General features: G+C 45.7%; 1 protein-coding gene and 1 long non-coding RNA gene across 4 annotated transcripts in view; both read right to left on the reverse strand.

Annotated features, from left to right (window-relative positions):
- LOC310710917 overlaps positions 1–16,992 on the reverse strand; it is a 73,896-nt gene that overhangs the window by 3,816 nt on the left and 53,088 nt on the right. Inside the window, exons 2-4 of one of the 3 annotated variants that reach the window (XR_014528297.1) lie at positions 3,325–5,469; positions 922–1,009; positions 447–600 (exon numbers count right to left, since the gene is read on the reverse strand). This is a non-coding gene — a long non-coding RNA (uncharacterized lncRNA). Of the gene's footprint in view, positions 1–446; positions 601–921; positions 1,010–2,857; positions 2,883–3,324; positions 5,470–16,992 lie in introns of those variants that run through there. The other 2 variants (XR_014528298.1, XR_014528299.1) reach the window with 2 other exon arrangements.
- Positions 6,347–16,654, reverse strand: TRNAU1AP (tRNA selenocysteine 1 associated protein 1). Its single transcript, XM_083512225.1, has 9 exons — positions 16,453–16,654; positions 12,800–12,897; positions 11,631–11,730; positions 11,021–11,073; positions 10,294–10,425; positions 9,240–9,359; positions 8,572–8,734; positions 8,007–8,040; positions 6,347–6,870 (listed from the first exon to the last, which is right to left on the reverse strand). The coding sequence occupies exons 1-9, from the start codon at positions 16,477–16,479 to the stop codon at positions 6,737–6,739; spliced, it is 861 nt and encodes a 286-aa protein (XP_083368351.1). The 5' UTR covers positions 16,480–16,654; the 3' UTR covers positions 6,347–6,736.

A 16,992-nucleotide genomic window follows, 5' to 3' on the forward strand; every position in this document is an offset into this window, starting at 1 on the left:
TTGGCACCTTTTTGACTACATCAGCCACATGAGGCAGACACAGCTTCGATAGGGCCATGAGGGGGTGTTGAAAGGAAAGTGTTGGCTCCTCATCCATCGGGTTCCAGAAGAGAAGTTTGGTGAAATTGCAAACTCCTCCCCTGCTCCAGCCATCAACCAAGCCAACTCAAGAAGCCCCACAAGCAAGATATGATACAGTAAGCCTGCAACTTACATGCCATTTAGCTTAAGCCAGTGGTGGCCAAACTTGGCCCTCCAACTGTTTTGGGACTACAATTCCCATCATCTCTGACCACTGGTCCTGTTAGCTAGGGATGATGGGAATTGCAGTCCAAAAACAGCTGGAGGGCCAAGTTTGGCCACCACTGGCTTAAGTGCTTGGCCAAAAAAAAAAAAGGGGGGGGGGACGAAAATCTGGGGGAAAAGATTTTGGCAATCTTACGCACCATGGAACCCAATGTGTTTGAACTCTCCAATAAGTTGTGGGCTTCCTGTATTGACAGAACAGCGAATGGTGGGGGCCAACTTAGCCTACTGGAAATGAAGGCATGCTCCTGTTTAGACTTGCCATCAGAACAGTCAGCCTGCTGGCCAGGTCATCTGCAAAGACAAAAGGGGAAATTGCTACTGTTATCTTGTCAACAGCATTGTTTTATACACGGCACTTTTTATCGATGCAAGTTTTCCAGGGGACATCCCTGAATGAAGCAGTGCTCCCAACCTGGTGCCGTCCAGTTGTTTGGGACTAGAACTGCCACCCGCCCCCTACAGCATGGGTCATGATCAGGGATGATAGCAGCTGTAATTTAACATCTGGAAGGCAGCAGGATGGAAAAGCTGGGATAAGGCGAAGCCAGCCAAGCATGCACTTCTCCAGTTCCCCCAGACAGTAGCCTGTGGCATGGCTCAGTGTTGTGATACCTGCTTTATTCTCAGCGCAGGAAGACAGTAAGGCCAATCCAATCTGCAAACCATTTCTGGTCTTTTCTGCAGTGCCCTGCATTCATGTCTGAAAGAGAAAACAAGCAGCATGAGGTCACAAGGAAAAACTGCAGGAATACCACCTTGGGCACCCAATACTTATTCATTTATTGCATTTATACCCCCTGCCTTTTTCTCTAAGGAGCTCAAGGTGGCATAAATGGTTCTCCACCCTCTAAATCCTCACAACAACCCTGCGAGGCAGGTTAAGCAGAGAGGCAGTGACCAGCCCAAAGTCAGCCAGTAAGCTTCAGGGCCAAATAGGGATTTGAACCCTGGTCAGCCAGGCCCTAGTCCAACAATGGTTCTTCAACATCAACTTCGTTGGACTGGCCATGTTGTTTGGGTGCCTGATTACTGCCGTCCAAAACAACTACTCCCTTCCCAACTTAGGAATGGAAAGCGAAATACTGGTGGACAACGAAAGAGGTTTAAAGACACTCATGGCAAATCTAAAAACAGGCTACTGTAAAGTAAAAGAGCATCAACAGCTTGGGTTTTCCCCTGTCACTATGCCTCAGCAGCAAGGTGGTCTGCAGCAATGAGCTGGCAATATTGTTCATTTCCATGCAATGGCAAAACTGCAACTTAAAAAGGAGTTTCTGAGAACCAGTTAAGAAGCTGGCAGCACTGTACACAGTAGGCAGGAAAGAAGTGTCTGCGTGTGACTAGCAATTCATGGGGGAGAAAACAGGAATACTGAAAAGCTCAAACCCCCCCCCCCCACTTGCCCATCAACGCTGGGCAGCATGGCTGTGTGGCTACAGAATAGTTACCCTGACACACAATTCAAGCAGTGCAAATTGGGAGACAGTGAAAAATAGTCTCTCACTCCCTGCCCACAAGACTACTGCATTTATGCATCAGCTTCCCAACTCAAAACGACAGGAGCCAAAATAAAAATACAGTAAAAGCAAAATTGGGGGGGGGGGGTAAGGGAGAGAGTGTAAAATGCTTGGATGGAACCACAGCACATCTTAAGCTGCTCTATCGGAATTTGCAGACGCTGCAGTATGATACAAATCTTTAGACCCAGGATTTGCAGCCTTAAGGAACAAAGGCCTCATCTGCTCTATGAATTCGAAGCAGGATCATGACCTTAAACATGGCTTGCCTCGAAGGATCCTGAGAATTGTAGCTCATTAAAGGTGCAGAGTGATTAAGAGAGTTCTAGCTCAGCACTGCTTATTACACAGATAAGACAGCTGCTCTGCAGGGTTTCAGAATGAAGTCTTTACACACACACACACACACACACACACACACGAGATGCCAAGGATTGCACCTGTGACCTTACATGCATCTACTCTATGCATGTAGAATGCATGCTGCCCCATGCAGATACTGCCATGTGCCTAGTTCAATCTTCAGCATCTCCTGCCAAAAAGGAGCAGGTGCGTATTAGGGAAGGCCTCTGATCAAGAGCAGACTACACTAGGCTCCAAACAACGTACGCCACCTCCAGTTCCACCGTGTGTATTGTAGCAAACATTCAAAATAAATCCAGCTACAAGCTTGTGGACTAGAATAAAAGAATCATAAAACTGTAGATTTGGTAGGGTCCACGAGGGTCATCTAGTCCAACCCCCCCCCGGCATTGCAGAAATCTCGCCCTTTAAATGCCAGATTTTAGGCTCCACCTGCACTATACATTTAAAGAAGCAATAGATCACGTTAAACTGCCCCGGCTTCCCCCAAAGAATCCTGGAACTGTAGTTTGTTGAGGGCGCTTGAGAGTTGTTAAAAGACCCTATTCCCCTTGCAGAGATACAACTCCCCACCTCCCAGGCAATTCTGGATTGCTTGTTAAACCAATCCGGGAGGGGGGCTTAAAGTAGTATATTATTTCTATTTATTTATTGCATTTGTTTCCTACCTTCTTCTCAAAGGAGCTCAAGGTGACGTACATATTTCACCCAGTATGATACTAGTTTAAATAGTTGATGAGCTTATAATGCATCTCTGGGCCGTTTTAAGCTTGGATGGGGTGCGCCCCTAACAACGGCGCCCTTTCGGGCTTCCAATTGTAAGGCTACAACAAAGCAGACAAGAGACACACGCGACTCCCTTTCCTGCATGATCTCCAACCCACGCCAGGCACGGGGCGCAGGAATTTTTACGCGGGTGGCTGCCGCAGGGAGCCGCCAATATTGCAGCTACTCAAAAACCACGCCTGGCAATCGTGTCCCTGGGCTGGCTTTCAAAATCCACTCCGAAATAGGCAGCACAAAACCTCCAGTAGCGCTATCAAGAGTCCAAATAGGAATCACCCCCAAAACGGAGGAGGATGGCGACCGATTGCATAGCACCCCCCCCCTTTTTAGGTAAAAGAAAACTACTAACCTCCGTCCATCGAACCACATGCTAACGGAAGGGGGTGGGAGAAAGAAAGAACACCCCTCCGGCACGGCCTTTTATAGCATCGGCCCACCAAGGCTGTCTCCGATTGGCTCCTTTGAAAAGCGGCGTCGCAGAGGCTCTTGGGAGATGTAGTTTTATTGAGCAGCTGCCTTTTTAAAGGCCGTTCTTCTTTCTTCTTCCGCCTCTGTGGACACAAAAAAATTAATAGTCAGGCACAACAAACGCACCAGGCCAATGTTCTCTTGCCCCGTGGTAGCAGACATCAGCACGAACAAAAGCCCTGCCTTGAGCACTTTGGTGCATTCATTTTTTCTTGCATATTTTTTCCATTTCCCCCACGAGATTTGCTGGACGAAGAGGAACAGAGAGAGCTGCCTTATACAGCCAGTCAAACCATTCACGCATCTAGGTCAGTGGTTTCTCTAGACTAGGGGTCGCTAAGACCACTTTTGTTGGGACTACAACTCCCATCAGCTCTGACCATTAGCTACGGCTGGCAGGGGCAGATGGGAGTTGGGGTCCAACAACATCTGGAAGGCACCAGGATCCCCGTCCCTGGTCTGTGCCACCTCGCAGCAGCTCTCCAAGGTTTCAGGCAAGGAGTATCTCTCAAGCCTACCTGGAAATGTTAGAGACTTAAGCTGGGACCTTCTGCAGCCAAAACTGGTGCTTTAAGGGCCATAGCAAAGTGGCAGAGCAGTGTATTGAGGCAGAGACCCAAGCCCCTGCACAGAACAATTGCATCGGGTTTGGCTTACCAGCATTCTTTGTGGCTGTTTTTAGAAGAGGATACTGGGATATCTGTTCTGCATGCAGAAGATCCCAGGTTTAATCACCAGCATCTCCACACAGGGCTGACAGTGACTCCACCTGATACAAAGAGCTGCTGCCTGTCAGTGTAAACAGTGCTGAGCTAGGTGGACCATTTGTCTGTCTCCGTATAAGGCAGCTTCCTTTGTTTAACACTCAGCTGCAATCCCTCTGGTAACACCTTATGGCCTAATTCAAACATGGCCTGCTAGAACATGAAGGCTGTTCCGTCAAACCCAGTACTCTCTTAGCACAGGTGTGGGAAACCTTTGGCCCGCCAGACCTTGCTGAACTGCAACTCCCATCATCCCTATCCATTGGCCATGTTTGCTGGTGTTGGTGGGAGTCGTAGTTCAGCAACATCCAGCAGGCCAAAGGTTCCCCACACCTGCTCTTACAGAACCTGCGGCAGATCTCCAGGGATTCAGCCTTTTAAGTGGAGTTGCCAAAGTCTGAACTTGGAAACTTGCTCTAAGCAAAGCAGGTACTCCAACAATGGGCCACAGCCCTTCTCCAACCCTTGAGTGGTACCTGTTAGCGGTAGTGAGATTTACTCCACTTTTAAAGCACAAAATGTCACTCAATGGAAGTCATCTTAGGGCACAATCCTAAGCATGTTTATGCAGAAGAAGCAAGTACCACTTGGTTGTCCCCACCTAAGTTCAGAGCAGACCCTCTTGAAGTTAATGGACCAAAGTTAGTCATGCCCATGCATTTCAGTGGGTCTACTCAGAGTAGGACTTACAATTGTGCCTAATGGGCCTTATTTCCAGTAAGGAGCGTGCAAGTTTAGGGTTGCCATCTTACACCAATTAATCACAGGAACTTTTGTTGATTAATGAATCAGCACAAATTTGCTGTCAATAGAGCAAACAATTCAGGGGTGGGGGAATTGTGTGTAGATGTCTGTCCCAGAAGGGCTCTTTTCAGAAGAGGCATTCTCTCAAACTCACATGACCCTTGAGCCACTTTTCAGCCTAACCTAAAACCTAAGTGCTGGAGAGCTGTTCCTAGTCAGCAGACTCTATCTGCAAAGAGTTGTTAGAAGACCCTTCCACAGAGCTACAATTTCCAAAGTAGTTTAACAGCCAATCCCTCTTCCCAGTGAACTCTGGCAATTGTGGTTCTGTGGAGCAAAAAGGGGTCTCCTAACAATTCTCTGCACTCTTAACAAAATACAGTTCCGAGGACCTTTTTTGGGGTGGGGACAGCGCTTGTTTAAAGTGGTTTAAATGTAGAAGAAGAAGAAGAAGAAGAAGAAGAGGAGTTTGGATTTGATATCCCGCTTTATCACTATCCGAAGGAGTCTCAAAGCGGCTAACATTCTCCTTTCCCTTCCTCCCCAACAACAAACACTCTGTGAGGTGAGTGGGGCTGAGAGACTTCAAAGAAGTGTGACTAGCCCAAGGTCACCCAGCAGCTGCATGTGGAGGAGCGGAGATGCGAACCCAGTTCACCAGATTACGAGTCTACCGCTCTTAACCACTACACCACATTGTCTCTCATGTATGTGCAGATGGGGCCTAAGGCTATGGCCCTCACCACAACTTGGGTCACTGAATTCCATAAATTAAAGCAGGGATGTTGAACTTATGGCCTTCAACTCCCATCAACACCAGCTCTGTTACCTACTACCAATCAATACATATATTTGTATTTGCCCTTGGCATTACTAATATCTTATCACAGGAAACAGAGGAAACTGCAGGCGACTGGCCCACCTAGCTCAATACTGTCTACACTGGGGATGGGGAACCTGTGGCCCTCCAGATGTTGCAGGACTGGAGTTCCTGGTCCAACAATGTCTGGAGAGCACCAGGTTAGCAAAGACTGCTCTAATCTGTACTGTAATAACGTGCAAGACTGGCCAACAATGACTGTACATTCAAGTCTCACTCATCAGCTCAGACACTTCCCAATGCAGCCTGAAGCTGGAACCTCTGACAAAAGATGGTGTTGTAGGTTAAAACAGGTTGAAACCGACTCTGAAAATAACCAGGTTTGCTAAAATCTGCCAACACCCCTGAATTAAAAAAAGAAGAATTTGTCCTCAGATAGCAAAGTTTCACTGCAGTCACTTCTAGGGGGAATCTCTCAGGACAGGAGAAGAATGACCATCTCAGGACATACCTATAACCATCTCTGGTGACTCCTAGTCCTGTTTGCACCACAGAGGAGAACACCAGAACCTGCCTCTTGTGTAAAAGATACTTTTTTATTGTACATGGAAGTAAAATTTTTCCCACCATACCATCTTGTTTTTAAAAGTTTATAAATTACAACTCCTTGACAAGGATTAACAAGTCTGTCTCAAGACACGCCTCCCCCCAAAAAAAGAAAGAAAGAAAGAAAAGGAAAAAAACCTAAGTGTCTGAGTTCTATTTTCATCATGAATAGATTTGACCACAAATGCTCCTCTGCCGGCTCAGCACATACAGAAACTGCTGCAAGCCCTCCTCTTTACTCTTCTGAGTCAGCGATCTGGAGGAAAAGAGGGGGCAACCCAGCTGCAGGTTTCGTGTGCTTGGCTAGAGTCCAGGGCACGCTGGCATGTTGCTCGGAGACGCCGTGTTTAGCAAGGCAACTACATGGCTTGAATCTCTGAAGAGACACTGTCCAAAGGCTGCCAATGACATTCTATCAAGGCATCGTAGAGTTCTTCGCTCTGTTCCATGAACTGTTTGTTCGCTTCTCCCACGTCCATCTGGGGCATTGGATCTGAAAAAGGAAGGAAGCCTAAATAATAATAATAATAATAATAATAATAATAATATTACAGTGGTGCCTCGCAAGACGAAATTAATCCGTTCTGCAAGTCTTGCAAGGCATTCATCTTGCGAGGTACCACTGTAATTTATTTGTACCCTGCCCATCTGGCTGGGTTTCCCCAGCCACTCCAGGTAGCTCCCAACAGAACATTAAAAACACGATAAAACATCAAACATTAAAAACTTTCCCTAAGCAGGGCTGCCTTCAGAGGCTTCTAAAAGTCACATGAGTGAGTCTCAGGTGAAAGCAAGGTGAATTGCTTAAGTTATGATCTGGAAACCAAGTTGGTTCAGAAGATCATAACCCAAAATATGAATGAATGAGCATTTTTGCTGTATGCACAGCTCCTTTGCTCATCCCTCCACATGAGCTATGATTAAGTCAGGAAGTCTCTAATTAACCAGTTTCCAATTTTGTCTGTGATTACCAGCTCTGGAACAAATCAAGATACTAAACTAACTTCAAACTGTGGTTTTATAATCCTGTTTTGCTTTGTAGCCAGTAACAATAATTTCCTTGATTGGATGTCATGGAAGGCCTTGTTCCATTGGCCTGTCAGAATTCAAAAAACTGTCTTTCCCAAACTTCTCAAAACCAGCAAGTCACTTTTAACACTCTATTTTGCACAGCAGAACTTTTAGGTAAACTGTAGGTAAAGTGGTACATAATCACACCAAAATAGAAACAAAAGATCTTTCTCCTGACATAGCCTGCAGAAAATTTTGCACAGGGAGCTATGCTGTACTGAGAGTACAAAACCCTACTGTGATGGGTTGAGAGAGGGAAGTGAGACAAAACAAAATGTCAGGGGTGGGGAACCTTTATTCTGTCAAGGGCTGCAATTTATCAGGTGTAATTTCTCAAGGAGGTACATACAGGTGATGGACAGGGCCACCCCCTTTTCTCTTTCTGCCACACCTTTCACCCCACTTCCTGCCATCCACATGAAATTAGGCCAAGGGCAACAGGTTGCCTCTCCTGTTTGCATTCCTGCAGCCGTTCTGCTGCTCCAGAACATCTCTTGACTGGAGTGCTTTAGAATCAGATGCTGATTTCTAACAGAGAATTGCAATAGGCAAACTTACCTTCTAATGCATCTTCACCAACCTCTTCATAGTTCTGCAACAGGGAGAATGACAAATGGTTAGGGAACCAGAATATATATTTTTTTAAAGCACATCTAACATCACAGACCATATTTCCCTGGGAGACTTGCTTAGCTCACTTGGTTTATACACGTCTTCACCTGCTGAAACAGCTTGTTTTACTGTTTTTGAATTCTGTTTTCAATTTGCTCTGATGCTTTTTGGTCTGGCTTGAAAACTCCCTCCTGGCATGTGCCAGGAAGAAATCAGAGCCATCTGCTTCTTCATTTAAACTGTGGCTTGTTATGTCCAAACACAGGCCAAACTGTGATTTAGTTTGGCCTGTTTTGGGCATTAATAAACTATAGTTGCTTCAAACAAGGAATCATATTATTTATTTTGCACATACCTTCTGTAATAATAATTCCATAATTCTATGCATGTCACTTGGGAATATGCCCCACTGTGTTGCAATAGGGCTCACTCCCTAGTGGGTATGCAACTGCAGCCTCAAGGATCTTGTTGATGTAAAAATGAGCAAGCTTGCAAATTTGCTCAGCCCTACCTGCATGGTGCTTTGTGTGTAGCCATACTGTGGATAGCTGTAGCTGTAACTGCCTGTGTTCTGATCATATCCCCAATGCGCATAGTAGTTCTGATACTGTTGGTAGTACTGGTTATAGTTATAGTTGTACATCTGGTTGTACTCAACTGTCTTCAGCCGGTTACTTTGGGAAGAAGGAATCACAAAAATGTCAGGGTATGTAAAAAGAAGTTTAATCTACAAGAATATCTATTGAAACAGATTTGATTCCAACACCAGAACACTTTTAACTAACCAACCAACCAACCAACCAACCAACCAACCAACCCAATATTCTCTAGGGCTATAAAAACTGCACTTGACCTAGCGGCCATTTGTAATGGTTCAGCCCATTGTCTCTTCTGTACTCTTACAGGCTTTCTCATTCTTAGCCAGCCTCCTCAGCAACTCAGCTTCCTCTTCATCTCTTGCCAACAGCACCCATCCTCTCCTTAGGCCCTGTCTGTCCCTCATTCTCACCCTCACCCTGCCAGTTCTCTCCTATCCTCTGCTCCCTTTGCTCTGCATTCTTTAATTAGGCCTATATCTCCTTTACTCAAACTTATCTTTTTCCCAGCCCACCCCCTAATCTGTTCCATTACATCAGCCTCTCCACTTGTCTATCCATATAGTTAAGGCAGCATACTTACGCTTTTGGTATGGCAACACTCAAGCGTATCGGTTTAGAACCAAGGCCAACAGCCCCCTGGCACTCTATCAGCGCTCTTTTCTGTTCCAATTCATCTGAGAATTTCACAAAACCATAGCCTCTGGCAAAAGACAAAGGTTCGGTCAGAATCAAGGAGCTGGACCACCCTTTAAAATACCTTTAAAAAGGAAGGATTTGCAGAGAATTCACCTGCCTGGCTCAGTCCTAAAGAACTGGAGGTGGGGGGAAGAAATGGACAGCTATCACAAGCAGCTCAGTAGCTTGGGAATTCCCTCAACATGAAGTGGGATCCCAGGGTGTGCAAAGGAAGGGAGAAAGCTTCTTTAAAACAGCAATCTTGAAAGATTCATGGACATGGCAGTTCAGTGATTGAAACCTGCTGGGTTCAGACGGCAAGAAATTCACTGAGTGGGTACAACTTTCAGGTCAGCCTGCAGATACTAGGGCTGCATCCACACCAGATGTGGAGAACCTTTGACTCTCCAGATGTTGCTGAACTACAGCTGCCATCATCCTGGGCCATTTGTCATGTTTGCTGGAGCCATGGGGAGTTGTAGGTCAGCAACATCTGGAGGGCCAAAGGTTCACTGCACCCAATCTACATGTTACTGCTGTTAAATGCTCTTGTATTTGCATAAGCTGGGACTGCCCTACACTTAAGTTGCTGATCCAGGAAAAATATCAGTGTGACTTCATCTAACCTTAAATGCTTCTGACTGAAACAGCTTGTGCATAAGAAGTGATACAAACACATTATTTTAACTGTCTCTCAGGCCACTCCAATAAACATGGCATAATCAGAACAGTTTGTAGTGATATACTAAAAACACACACAAAACAGAAGCCTTAACACTTTTATATTTACACAAGTTTATTTCCCTTCCCTTCCCCTTTGTTAGTATGTGAGCACTTAATGCAAAATAATCAGAATCCCATTCCTCTTTACTAATTTATGGGCAGTTAAAACCTCTTTGCATAGATACTTTCCCCATCCCACCTCCATTCAGTACCAAATGCAGAAAGAAGAAGCTTACTTGGAAACTCCCGTCTGGTCCACGACAACTTTGCCGCCCCTACATGACGGGTACACTTTTACAAAGAACTCATATATCATCCCATCATCTACATCAGGGGATAGATCTCCTACAAATAGTGAATATTCTGGGCTAAAGAGCAAAATAAAAGCAGCTTGAGAATAGCAATAATACAACAACATTAATGATGGATTGGTCATTAGGAAAATGAAGTCATGGGACACTCTTTTTATTTTTCTGTAAAACTAATGATGGGCGCAAGCTGGCAAATTCATTTGATGTGACTGACTTAACTACTTGCCTTCACTTTCAAATTTTCTTGTCTTAAGTAACAAGTCATTTTATGTATTTTTAACCTTCTGTTGGAAGCCGCTCAGAGTGGCTGGGGAAACCCAGCCAGATGGGCAGGGTAGAAATAATAAAATTATTATTGTTGTTGTTATTATTATTAAACAAGTCCAGTGGCAAAAAAGATTATAATTCTTAGAGATACATATAAGTAAAACGGTTTTTACTTATTTTAAAGTTTGTATGAAACATTTAATGATTATTTAATGCATTTTTAGCAGGTATACTTTCCAAGCAAATCTTATTTGTTAAGGAATTATTTGCAAGATAGAATTGAGCCTAATAGAAACTCTATACAACAGGAAACTATCATCCTTCAACAATGACAATGCAGATGCTTTGGCAAACATTTGATAAGTTTTCATTGTATTTGACTTACCTGTTGTCAGGCTGCTTTCCGTATGTGGCATAGTTTAATTTAAATCGCTTTGTCTGAAACAGTTAAAAAAGAGAGAGAAAGAAATTGAGTACATGTATGCCCTCCACATTTCAGTTTACAGCTCATTAGGAAAAGGCACACACACACTGCTGTGGAAATATTCAACACAGCTTCATCATACAGGTTATTAGGCAACTGAGCACCATCATATGGAAATTTTGGCAGCCTTTCCTACAGCAGACTGAGAATCCCCGAACAACATGAAATGTTACAAAGAGCAAGAAGCACAATACAAATAAAACACATTCATCCAAACCTCACTCTGAGATTATATGAGCTCTTAATCTTGGATACCAAATTTAAGGGCTAAGCTTCTAGGAATATATTCATGCAGCATTTTAATATCCATTGGTCTACCATGTAAATGCTTTCAAAGTGGGAGGATCAAAGCGTTCCTTACTCCATTATAATATCTGCAGTAAGACATAAAGTGGCAGAGATATATTTCTGGCTGCTCTCATTACAAGGGCACACTCTTTCTCCCAAGGGTGTCCAGTTAAATTGACCATCCATTAATGTGCCTAGCAGGGAATTACAGTGATTTACTTACTGGTGTGGCACCAGGAAGAGGTTTCCCGTTGATTTTATGTAAACATTTTTCTGCAGTGGCCAAGTCAGCAAATTCTACAAAGCAATAGCCTGCTGGAATCCTGGAAGAAAAGAAACAAGAAAGGAAACATTTAATAAGACATGTGTTTCGAACTGACTAGTGAAAAATGCTATGCTTCATTTCTATGAACCTTTCAACTGATGACCAAAAGGATAGTGTTTTCATACTGCCATGCTATTTGTGTAGTAACCTCCCCAGAACAAGTTAGGAAGACACTTGTGCTAGACTCATTTAAGCACCAGATTAAAACTATTTTATTTACCAAAACTCTTAAAGTCATAACCTGGGATGTGGTATTTTAGTATCTTCTGCCATTTCATTTTTTTACTATGAATCTGTATGATCCTAACTTTGCATTTAATGACCAGTCAAATTTTATATCTGTTTCAATAGGTTTTTGTGGTTATTGTTCTGATTTAAGGTTTTTTTAATCAATGTTATTGATTACTCATGACCCATCTCTTTCTCATGCATGAACGCACAACACACACATGGGTGGGAAACGTGTTGGCATACATAGACTGCTGGACTACAACTGTTCTGATCCATGCTGCCTGGGACTGATCTGAGCTAGAATCCAACAACATCTGGACGGCTACAGGTTCCCCACCTCTGCCCTGAACAGTAGCTCATCCCCAAAATACAGTGGTGCCTCGCAAGACGAAATTAATTCGTTCTGTGAGTTTTTTCGTCTTGCGAATTTTTCGTCTTGCGAAACACATTTTCCCATAGGAATGCATTGAAACAGTTTCCCATAGGAAAAAGGAAACAAACTTGCAATACGTTTTCGTCTTGCGAAGCAAGCCCATAGGGAAATTCGTCTTGCGAAGCAACTCAAAAAATGAAAAACTCTTTCGTCTTGCAAGTTTTTCGTCTTGCGAGGCATTCGTCTTGCGAGGTACCACTGTAAGGCATTCTTGGCTTCACAAATTATGTGGCAGCATTTAGCCATAGACAAATAGGAGGTGGACAGCTCAAAACATCTGTTCAAACAATCTGTATCCCGATCTTAACTCCAGGAACACTGGTTTTGTCTGTATATGTATTGTGAAACACCCCACCCCCAACATGCATACCAGGTGAGTAGTACACAAAATACAGATAAATACCCTGTCAACCTATTCCGAATGATTTTTACACTCAGAACTAGCTCTCCCATAGTAGCAAAGGCTCTCGAAATGAAATTCTCGTCCATGTACGGCTCCAGCTACAGAGGGAAAAGAAAAAAAAGAGAAAGTAAGGTAATGCAGCCATACAGAAAGATCTGTACAAAATTAAGAAGCATTTTAAAAAGGCGAGTGGCACCTTGTGGCCTGTAGGCAACAGAGCCTAAGGAGGTGTGCATGTGTACACCAGTTATCAGAATGACGTGTGCTAAAGTATGAAGGAAGTAACTCTATGCAGGGAGGCACAAGATGGCTAGGAACAGGGAGGTTAGTAAACCTGCAGCAGCTTTGCGCTCTCGGAGCACAGCAAACTTGATTACAAGCTAAGCAAATAAATTAAAGCGGTACACTGATGGAAGGCACAAAGTATCTGTAAGGTTCCTGGTCAAATTGGTCCATATAGTATAACAGGGATGTGGAATGCATGTCCTTTCATACAATGTTGGACTCCAACTCCCATCAGCCCCAGCCAGCATGGCTGGCGGTCAGGGATGATGCGAGTTTTTGTCCGTCAACATCAGGAGTGCCGCAGTCTCACTGCAGATGAAAAACAGTATGAACATATTAGGGCTTTTACTGGCATACTTGCCAATTCATAAGATTTGCAAGGTATTTGGGAGAGGAAGGAATATCACGAAACCTACAAGGACCCTACACTCCCCATTCCAAGAACCACTTACTCGTAAAGACAAATGAAGAGCCCTGCTGGATCAGACCAAGAGTACAACTCAGTCCAAGAAGGCAACAATCCCCATTTAAAGCCACTGAAGCCTAGGCCATCACATCTTCTGGCATTGAGTTACAGTGCCATCCTATGCATGTTTACTCAAGTAAGTCCCGCTGAGTTCAGTGGGAATCACTCCAAAGTTAAGTGTGCAGAGGTTTCCAACCACAATGGTCATGTAAACTCCAGATAACCAATGTGCATGTAGATCTAAATTACTCTCAGCTCAACACTCCTTCCATGTAAAATCCCCCCTTTAGGTAGTCCCAAAATCTAATCATCATCATCATAATTATTACCCCATGTCTTCCACAAAACTCAAGGCCCTTTCTAATTCTCACAACAATCCTGCAAGGCAGTTAGTGGCTCAAGATTCCTTAAAAGTTTTGTGGATGACTTGAATCTGGGTCTTCTAGCTTAGTTTGCCACCCTTACCCAGTCATTTTTATCAATTTTAACTGAAAAAATAAAGTATGTTCTGCTGGATCAGACAAATGACCCATCTGTTACAGCATCTTGTTCTCATAGTGGCCAACCAAATGCCATAAAAAGGTAAAGGTACCCCTGCCTGTACGGGCCAGTCTTGACAGACTCTAGGGTTGTGCGCCCATCTCACTCAAGAGGCCGAGGGCCAGCACTGTCCGGAGACACTTCCGGGTCACGTGGCCAGCGTGACAAGCTGCATCTGGCAAGCCAGCGCAGCACACGGAACGCTGTTTACCTTCCCGCCAGTAAGCAGTCCCTATTTATCTACTTGCACCCGGGGGTGCTTTCGAACTGCTAGGTTGGCAGGCGCTGGGACCGAGCAACCAAATGCCATAGATATCCCCAAAACAGTACCTGAGTGAAACAGAACTTTCCTGACTTGTGATTCCAAGCAACTGGAATACATACGGCTGAACTTCTGCAAGTGCAAGGCCTGGCAATTGATTTTTGCCACACACACACGCACACACACACACACAAATGACATTGCATGCAATTCTTTGTAGCCTATGGATGTTAGGCTAGTAGTTTACACAATCTTGTACAATTCACTGTACCACAGGGGTGTCAAACATGGCACCTGTAAGCATAGTGTGGCACTTGGAACTCACAAAACCCTACACAGCCCCTTCAGTCATGAGGTGATTAGGATGGTTATTTTCCCCTCCCTTGAAAAGCTGAAAGAGGAAGTCAAAAAAAGTGATGCTCTTTCTCCCATTCAATTCAATGTACTTTTCAAGATTAATTCCACCGAATCCTGACTTTAGCCCACATCATTTTGAAAAGTGACACTCCTTTCTGTCTTGGTGGTAGGGGGGTGGGGCGCCGCCGCAGGGTTGGGCAGAGGAAAAATGGAGTTGATCCACAGGAGCCCAAGAAAAATGAGCAGAGGAAGTGGCAGCTATTCAAAAATCGGCATGTGCCTTGAAAGGTAATCCTCCGGTGTATGGATGTAACCTGGCCGGACTTTTTGCTGACCATTATTTCCTTTCTGTTCAACAGGGAGCGCAAACCCCACCAGCTACCCTTGTTCTCCTAGCCAACAGCAGAGCACCTTACTGAACTGCAAACGCAGAGCAAGACTGCAGATCACCTTAAAGTACCACCAGGGCTGGATTTAGGTTTGATGAGGTCCTAAGCTTCTGAAGATAATGGAGCCCTTTATATGTCCAGCTGTCCTTTGTCAATGTATGCTATATGGTGGGACGCGGGTGGCGCTGTGGGTTAAACCACAGAGCCTAGGAATTGCTGATCAGAAGGTCGAATCCCCGCAAAGGGGTTAGCTCCCATTGCTCAGTCCCTGCTCCTACCAACCTAGCAGTTCGAAAGTACATCAAAGTGCAAGTAGATAAATAGGTACCGCTCCGGCGGGAAGATAAACAGTGTTTCCGTGCACTGCTCTGGTTCGCCAGAAGCGGCTTAGTCATGCTGGCCACATGACCTGGAAGCTGTACGCCAGCTCCCTCGGCCAATAAAGTGAGATGAACGCTGCAACCCGAGTCAGTCACGACTGGACCAAATGGTCAGGGGTCCCTTTACCCTTTGCTATATGGTAATTTATGGACCTAATAGGTATCTAAAGCCATTTGCACGTGCTGCCATGCAACCAGTCCATGCAGAATGTAGGCACCCTATATATAGAAATGAGCAAACGAGTGATATTTTAGGGAGCAGGCGGGGCCCATTACTTACATCGTAGGAGCCTACACAACACAAAACACTGTTGCTGTATGTAGGTTTTATTTTATTTGTTTTTTATCTTATATTTTGGAAATGTACATCCAGTTTCTTTTCCTTTAAATTTTTTTGGGGGCCCTCAAGAGACTGGGGCCCTAAGCTATAGCTTGTTTAGCCTATACTGTATGTAAATCCGTCACTGGCAGCACCAGTGTCCTTGTGGCACCTTATAAAGCTTGAGGTGACGACGATGCTGAGAAAACAACGATTCCCCCGCCCCGCAGCAGAAAGGGTTGTACCCTCCCAAGTGGACCTGCTGAAATTCGCGGGCAGGAGGAGTTAACTCAGGCTTTCACGGGTCTACTCTGAGCAGAGCTACCACCAAGGAGCCTCGAAACGATTTATTATGGCCTAATCTTCGGCGAGGCTACAACGCAGCCTCCTCTATAGGCGCCTGCAGATTCAGGGGAAACGTCCGCTGGGGGGGAAAGGCCGCGGGGGAAAACGGCTCCGGAGCAAAGAAGGCTCTGCCCGCGAAGAGCATCCAATGGAAGGCAAGGCTGAGGAAACTGCAGCGGAGGGTGCGGGAAAGGGAGGGAAGCGCGCCCTGCGGCACAGAAAGCAGTGGGCGTTGCCCGCCCGCCCCTCCCCTCCCTCCGCCGCCCACCAAACTTCGCCCCGCCGCCGCCGCGGCCCTTGGCTCACTCACGTCTCCCATCCATAGGCTGGCGGCCATGCTGCCCCCGCCGTCCCTGGGCGCCTGGGCCGGGGCGACGGGGAGGCCCGCCCCCGCTCAGCCGCCGCCCCGCCGCCGCTTCTTCCTCCTTCTCCTCCTCTTCCTCGCGGTGGTCCCCTCACGCCGCGGCCTGGCTCCCCCTCCCCCGCTCGCTTCCTCCAGCGCCACGGGCTGCTAGAGCGGCCCGAGCGAGGCGGAAGAAGGGGTGCGGGTAGGCCTCGGCGTCGCCCACAGCGGCCTCTGCCCGTGGGGAGGAGCTATGGCAAGGCAGTGTCAGGGTTGCGTGTCAGGGAGGAGGGTCATTGGTACATGTGTTGGTTCGCGCCGGGGCTCTGCTAGGCTCGCCCTGCTGCGTCAGGAGAAATTCCTGGCCTGTCCTGGTTTTCGGGTGCAAAAATGGCGTGGGGGGAATTTTGCCGAATTGGGAAACCCGGATGTGTGGCAACGGGATGGGAAAAGCAGCAGAAACCGCCCCGAAAAGCTTAAAATCACTGTTTTGGGGTTTAGGTTTCC

Source organism: Podarcis liolepis (assembly GCF_965112155.1).
Source record: "Podarcis liolepis genome assembly, chromosome: 7".
Taxonomy (NCBI): domain Eukaryota; kingdom Metazoa; phylum Chordata; class Lepidosauria; order Squamata; family Lacertidae; genus Podarcis; species Podarcis liolepis.

Coding starts and splice junctions, on each gene's coding strand:
- TRNAU1AP (XM_083512225.1), bottom strand. CDS start 16,479: ATGGCCGCCAGCCTATGGATGGGAGAC. Junction 12,898..16,452: donor CCAGCCTATGGATGGGAGAC/GTGAGTGAGCCA, acceptor TTCCCTCTGTAG/CTGGAGCCGTACATGGACGA. Junction 8,041..8,571: donor ACACACAAAGCACCATGCAG/GTAGGGCTGAGC, acceptor TCCCTGTTGCAG/AACTATGAAGAGGTTGGTGA.